General features: G+C 45.0%; 1 protein-coding gene across 2 annotated transcripts; it reads right to left on the bottom strand.

Annotated features, from left to right (window-relative positions):
- Positions 1-1,681: 1,681 nt before the first annotated feature.
- Positions 1,682-7,011, bottom strand: mmadhcb (metabolism of cobalamin associated Db). Of its 2 annotated transcripts, none has more exons than XM_049021527.1 (8): positions 6,934-7,011; positions 6,120-6,158; positions 5,898-6,033; positions 5,614-5,816; positions 5,404-5,512; positions 4,735-4,865; positions 4,497-4,583; positions 1,682-2,311 (listed from the first exon to the last, which is right to left on the bottom strand). In XM_049021527.1, the coding sequence occupies exons 2-8, from the start codon at positions 6,126-6,128 to the stop codon at positions 2,117-2,119; spliced, it is 870 nt and encodes a 289-aa protein (XP_048877484.1). In that variant the 5' UTR covers positions 6,129-6,158; positions 6,934-7,011; the 3' UTR covers positions 1,682-2,116. The 2 variants fall into 2 exon arrangements, with proteins under 2 accessions (XP_048877484.1, XP_048877478.1); XM_049021521.1 differs by having other exon boundaries at positions 6,120-6,160; positions 6,860-6,959.
- Between the last annotated feature and the right edge of the window lie 329 nt (positions 7,012-7,340).

Here is a 7,340-nt window from a genome sequence, read left to right as displayed (position 1 = left end):
TCACCGCTATTAAAATGTGCCCTTGGGACAATAATTACCTCACTCTCTGCATTTCACAGTTTGAATAATTGTAGCTATTAAGCACAGTCTGGAGTTTTGTGCTGAAATAATGACTTCACAAACAGGGGGAGCAGAGTGTCACCAATGAAAGCAAAGGATTGTGGGAGCACCAAGACAGCGGCCACCACTTAGAAGCTGGCTGATACCAAGAGGATGAGGAAAGTGCTAAATGCTTACGGAGAGGAAGGCGAGTGACGGCTCAATGAAAGCAGGAAAACAGGGTGCAGTCTGGCACAAACCAGCGAGAGCAGGACAGAAAATGCTAATAACCGAATTAATGTGACAATGAAACACTGTTTACCCTGTTAAATGCACCCATTCAGAGTAATTATGATATTCTTAACAGATTCTAAGCAGAAACATCATAACTACAGTTATGGATACAAAAAGAACCAAAAAAAAAATCACTTTTTTGGGTACTGTACTAAACTGTACACTGAACACAGTACTCAGTACATGCATAAAGGCCCAGCCCAAGCTGATTGGAGGGTAAAAGCCACAATAAGCCTTAGAATATTGTTCATTTATGACAACAACTAAAAACTGGTGCATCATTTTACAAACTACAGATGCAACGTGACTTTCACTGGAGACCTGCTCAAGGGTACAACAGCACAGACCATCAGGTGGTGAGGAAAGTCTGTTTATCTCCATACTCCCAGAGTGCTGGGAGTCAGAGCAGCGATTCCTGCCTTCATGTTGGGGAGCAACATGCATCCTGGGATGAATCGCAATCGGCGGACACACTCCCCACTGGACCGTGGATCCTGTGCATAGATGACTGCCACGACACAGGAAATGAGCCAGGCAGGGTGTGGGAAGTGGGTTAGGAGTGGAAAAGCGGCTGACAAAGCGGCAGGAGACAGGCTGACACCGCCAACTCCCAAAAATAACACGGTGCGCCGTGGCCCAGCCTACGAGCCACGATGGCGGGCCCTCCATCACAAACAGGAAAGCTTCTGACAGCATGGGGCATACAGGTCATGTGAGACACACACCCAGCTCCTATTTACAGACACCAGGCCCCTCCTGACCCCCTCTAACCCCCGACCCGCTCTCCAGGCTCTGAGAACCCAAATGGCCTTAAGGTGACGCAGAGCTGCTTGCGGGGGGCCGCTGGCGTATTTGTCTTGGACAGGGCCATCAAACTCACTGATTACAGACGCCTACATCGATGTTGAATCTCTGGGTGGTTGGCATCCCTTTAAACATCCCTTCTGGACGGCCTGCTCTCAAGCATCCTGAAATACAATACTAACAGCCTGCCCTTTCTGAAAAACATGTAAACCACCTCTCAAAGATGTCAGACTCAGTGACCTGAGGAGCACAGCTCTGGAATCTTCTGGAAGGTTGTACACTGTGGACGTGACGATTCGCTGATTGGCGTAAGCGTGACTGGGAGAATAGAAGACGTTGCTACTGTATGACAGCCTGTTTTGCTGAGCAAAGACTGTAGAGAAATGTGACTGGTGAAGTTGACACACCTGAGAGACAGCTGGCATCCTCGACCAGCACTACGCACCGAAACAGGCATCAGCAGAAAAATACATTCACCATAACATTGAGAAAAAAACCACAAACGGGAACATCACCATCACAAAAGAGAAATTTAACAAAAACATCTTTTCTGACCTTTAATCAATAAACAAGCTGTAACAGTTTGTGAGATCCAGTGTTTCACAGTCACACAAGACTGGGGTCTAATTTCTGAGGTTAAACATTTTTGGTTTATTACGCTTCACATGGTACATCTTTAAGAGTTCTAACACTTGACAAGTCAAAAGATAGGAATCTCCCCCTGACTGAGCTCAGCGGAACTGGCCATATCCTGAACATGAGTGATACAGCCGCATCTCAGACAGGGGGCAGCCTTACCTTCAAAGTCCTCTCACTCATCCCAGGGGTCAAGCGAGGGTATTTTCTACCTATTGCACCACAGCTAAATCTACAGAGCAAAAGCTTCAGTGTTGATTCATTTTAAAACTAGGCGATCGTCCTGTACACATTTTCTGGTTGATTCCAACGGCCACCGAGCGAGTCCCACACGAGCACGGAGCTAGCAGCCCTGCAGCCTCCTGATGATGGCACTGTCGGGGGGGGCGCTGGTGAACACGGTGCCCACAAAGACGCGTGTCCCCCACAGGCTGTGCCGAATAACCTTGCAGCAGCCCAGGTCCTCGATCTGGAAGCCCAGGTGGCGATAACGCTCGTCGGTCTCAAACAGCGTGTTGTTTGTGTACAAGCCAAAGTACTGTCCCAAAAAAAAAAGACAAAGAAAAGGTTCACGGCAGTCTCATGACTGACATGCCTGGCGAGTCTTTACCAGATTACAAAAGCAGCATTCACTGCAATCAAATCCACATGCAGGACAACATTCACGTTACTTATGCGAAGCTTTTATCCAAAGTGACATACATTTGAGAGAGCAGGGTCAGTCAGTCCCTAGAGCAACTGGGTTTTAAAGGGCCTCGCTCAGGGGCCCAACGGTGACATCACTCTGCCGACCCTGGGATAGAACCGGCAACCTCCCGATCATGGGCACAGCATCCCAACCTGCTCAGCTACACATCTCCCCCAAAGAGCCGGAGAAGCCGGTCATCCACACTGCTACCTGCACTGCTAAATGAGCTCCATCATTTGAACCAATTCCCAAACACCGACAGTACTGAGCAAAAGCCCAAAAAAAAACTATGTTTAAATAACTGTCATGATGGTGTAAAACTATGCTGTTACGCCTAGCAAAGTGTGTCAGCTTAGCCATTTCAAAACCTCTGCTAAAATAACACTATTTCCAGCAACCATACAATATACCCGTGTACTTTTTGACCTGACCACTAGCCCACCTCATATATCTATTCAATATCACGTTCACTTTAACTAATTAAGTTAATTAATCAAGCGAGCTGCTGGTGAAATTTAATAAATACATAGAATGGTTCGGGTGCCACTGAGGAGAAGTTTGGGAACTGAAGTGGTGTTCATCTAGCCATCCAAGTAGATATCGGTAACTTTTTGGAGAACAGAAGACATTTTTACTAGTTTTTATTGTGTTACTCGTAATTTCCATATGTTCTTATGTTAAATTATATTTTTTTGTTCTAAGAAAATGTGCACTTACTACCCAGATAAATAGCGTTAAACATTTCTTTTGAGTGCCTAAGACTACATACCTAAGCAGTGTTCATTTTCGCAGCATACTTAGGGACATATAAAAATCACCCAATGGTTCCCATGTCACCCTCTTTTTCGCTGAAAAAATATGCACAGGTGCTTCTACAGTAAACTTAAGGAGAAATCCCGAATATTAGGTCTGCATCTCAAGTTTTGAAACTACAGCCCTTTGAAATGTGCGTTTTGCCAAACATGCTTCTTGGTCCAAATTCCCATATTAATAGCTCCTCAAATATGACATATTCAGCAAACTTTGTGACTGGGGCCAACTTTGCCTGCAGAATTCATAAATGTAACCAGATTAGCTGCATCTTGTCTACTTTTTCTCCTACAAGGCTGTGAAAATGGACAAAAATTCAAAATGGCATCTCTTTTGTGAGATAAAGCCCTCACTTTTCACCCCCCAGTCATTTATGACATTTTAGGCCATGTGTAAGCAGTAACCATACATACTCAGTGGAAAAAAAAAGTTAAGCAGCCAGGAGTAATGGTCCGATTTGGGTGTAATTTGGTACACGTGCAGGCCAACGATGGGTATGTAATGGTTCTATTTTGCAAGGAGCTGGCAGGTCTAGTCGTCAGACACAGAGGGAGCCTCGTAGACGCATTAGACAGCCTTACCAGCACATTACCGGGAGTTTGATAGGGGTCACACTGTGGGTTTGCATGAGGCTGGGTGGGCGTATCGTGCAATTCCCTGACATGTGAGGCATTCAGATGCCATAGTCGCCCGATGTTGGAATCAATGGGCACATGAGGGCACCCACACACATTTTTTTTTTCTTTTCAAACTGGGTAATTTGATATGGAATGACTACTTAGTTTTAGTCTTTTGAGGAAAATCCCATTTATTTTAGCCATATTTCATCTTTTTTTTTTTTTTTTTTTTTTTTTTTAGCTTTAGTCGAAAATTATGACATTAAGTCAACTAAATGTAAAAGTACCTGCAGTCAATGAAACAGGTTTAGGTCCATTACACTATTTTGACATTTATTTGAAAATTTCTCTTAATTTTATGTACGTACACACACACATTATGGAATAACATTAGGTTTGAACGTGTGTTTTTTATAGACACTTCTTAAAATTTTTGTCATTTTTATTCGCTGAGAAAAGTATCTGTACATTTTCTTAATACCTGCCATCATAAACGTAATTTTTATTATCGTCTCATTTTTGTCAATTAAAAGTCTTTGGTGAATAATTTATCATCATCATTTTTGTCAACAAAATTAACACTGTGCCTCACAGACCACGCTGCTTACCGCCAGTCCGGAGCTGGGGTCTATAAAGTCGGCCCAGAACCCCGCAGTGTGGAGCGCAAAGCAGATCTCTTTGGCGCCACTAACAAACTGGAGGGAGAGAGTGGCACACAGTAAATGGCATCATCCTCAAGTAAGAGGCAGGGCTCCAGGATTGCTGCCCTGAGGCAGGGTTATGGCTCAGCCTGCCAGAGTGTTAGGGGACAAACCTTGGCTACTGGTCAACAAGCAGCTTGCTCACCTTATCCAAAAGCTCCTCCCTCTCCCGGTCCACCTCCTCAGACCACGCCGTCATGTCATTCTGAGTTTTCTGAGTCACTGTGACGACGGTCAAACTGCTAGATGGGGCCTCAGGAAACATGGACTCAAAATCTGTCAGAGAGAAGGATTTTCTTTATAAAGGGGCAAAAGGTAAAGGGTGCGTGCTGATTACAGTTCATTGCAGCACCTGAGTGCAGTCGTGCAGTGGGTGATACCTCAGCACCACACTAGTCCTGAACTTTTCCAGTGGCTGCAGTGCCAAATCTACCACCAACCCAAATTTTCCCTGTTATTTGGAGGACCTCTTTAAAGAGCTGGGTGTAGATTTGCTTTGTCCTGGGTATGATGTCATTGTCATGCTCAAGGGCCTAACAGAGTAGGATCACTGCTGGAGTTCTCAGGATTCTAACCAGCAACCTTCCGACTGCAGGCACAGATCCCTAGCCTCAGAGCCAACACTCGGCCCTTAAAAAGCCACCTCCATTAATGCTAGCCAGAGTTAAACTGAAGGGAAAGTTCCTGCAGCACAAGAAGAAATCCACTAACAGATCCCCCTACTGGACATTATTGAAACAGCAACTTAAATTCCCAAGTGGAAATCATAAGCTTCGTAGCAATTTCGACAGTAATGTGTGTAGGAGCCAGGCACCTCTCCTCAGGAGCTCAGGGCAGGGCTGCACAGCACACTCCACAGCAGAGGTTTCGAAATACTCCTCCATTTTGCTGATGCTCTGGGGTGAGGTGGGGGCCCTGTTTCCCTGTGAAAGTAAGGCAAGAAGACAGGTTGGTGGGTTACGTGGAAAGGGCACTCACACTCTGCCAGTGTTTGGTCATGTGTCACTGGCACGCACCAGCTCACCTGGAACTCGCTGACAAACTGAGCCAGTGCAATCGCATGCCTTTCGCTGCTGGTGGGAGCAGACAGCACGTCCGGCACGGCCCTATGGGGCGGGACCCTACCCTGCAGATGGTAATCAAAACCCACGTTGCCCGGCAGCTGGAAGCGCTGGTCCTGCGGACCGAAAGGACCCATGTCCTCATCCGGCCATACTGTCCCAGGCCCTGGGCACAGAAATTTGGGTCAGACATGTTCCCTGCTGCTTCATGAGAGATGGCAGCGTCACAGCGTGTAAACAGGCATACCCATGTCGGGGGATGTGACTGGAGTATGTGCCTCATCAGAGCCCGAGGAGGAGAATGCCCTGGAGACCGTCAGCCTACGAACGAGGACCTGAAGCTCAGGCAGGTAGGACACCAGTCTGGCCCGACTGCATAGCACCTGAGAGACAGAGAAACGCCACAGACATCAGCAGCTACAGACCAACGATGAGAACAGATCTCTACAAGGCAGAAGGGAACGCTTACACTGGCCATCCTGCTGGGTCCCTCTGTACTGCTGTCCACCTGCAATAAGACAGAAAATAAAACCACAACATCCATAAAGTACAGCAGAGAAGCTTGGGGACTGGAGTCTGACCAAACCAATTGCTAAATCCTGTTGCAGGGCCACATAGTGTGAACACTGATCAATTCCCAGCTAGCCTAAGAAAACACTGTGCAACGTGTCACCATACATTTGTACAGCTTTTTGTAGCTATTGGCTAAAGCAAAGAAAGTAAACAGCGTTTAAGCACACACACTTAGTCTAGTTCTCTTAGATGTTGGTTTCGCAGTTTGGGTCTCCAGTAAGTACAAGTTTACTTTTCGGTTTATTTCGTTAATGACTAAACCACATATCACCAAGCAGGTCACCCCGGAAAAGCCCTCATCAAAAATGACAGCACGCTATCGCTCGAATCGATATTTACTGCTTACTTTAGTAACATTGCTTTTTATGCAATAGTAATACCAGCAGTCTAATGTAATAAAAAGCGGGGGATTCATCATTTTGTCCTTCTTGTAAAAACACAACTGGCACCGCTGCATGACAGCAGCCTGTTTTAAATATAAATACCCACACGACCTCACGGATTCACAATACCCATCACTAAGTGAGAAAGTTCTAAAAAAATCTACGAGCTAGCTTTTTAGGCTGGTGTTTCAATTTGCTACTGTCCATATCCATTCTAAAACACATCTGGCAAACAGCGACATTTTCCTTAACTTTCGCGCAAATGTATCCATTTATGTAAAAATCCGGTTCTTGACTAAACCCATGGGTTTTCCGCACTTGTCTCACCTAAGCTTCTTGTTTTGACCTATCCAAATAGTTTCACCGACAACTCACTTTGCGTCGCTCACTTTTTGCGTCACTACGGAAATTGCCATTGGACAGTATACCTCTGACACTTTATTTCATATCGCATAATCCAAAATATATGTATATCACAATTTAATGTTTATTTTATTATATATTATTTAAATTCTAGATTTAAAAAAACAAATGTTTAATCACAATCCGATTTTGGAGTAATATGAAAATTGGTGTTAGTATGGACCATTTGGTTTCCCATAGACAATGTAACTCCACTAGGTGTCACAAAATCTCCATTATCAACCATCGGTGAATGCAAGTCCGTAAGAAATTGAACGTGTGATTTTGGATTGTAGGTATTTGTAGGTGCTTTTGAGTGTATTGAAAAGGAA

This window comes from Brienomyrus brachyistius, chromosome 1, assembly GCF_023856365.1.
Source record: "Brienomyrus brachyistius isolate T26 chromosome 1, BBRACH_0.4, whole genome shotgun sequence".
Taxonomy (NCBI): domain Eukaryota; kingdom Metazoa; phylum Chordata; class Actinopteri; order Osteoglossiformes; family Mormyridae; genus Brienomyrus; species Brienomyrus brachyistius.
This window is presented reverse-complemented; position numbering and strand designations above follow the sequence as displayed.

Bases quoted from the DNA above. Each gene is read 5' to 3' on its own strand.
- mmadhcb (XM_049021521.1), bottom strand. The intron at 5,817-5,897 runs GTATGCCTGTTT...TTCTGTGCCCAG, and splicing joins AGTCACATCCCCCGACATGG to GGCCTGGGACAGTATGGCCG. The intron at 4,866-5,403 runs GTGCCTGGCTCC...TCTCTCTGACAG, and splicing joins CCCTGAGCTCCTGAGGAGAG to ATTTTGAGTCCATGTTTCCT.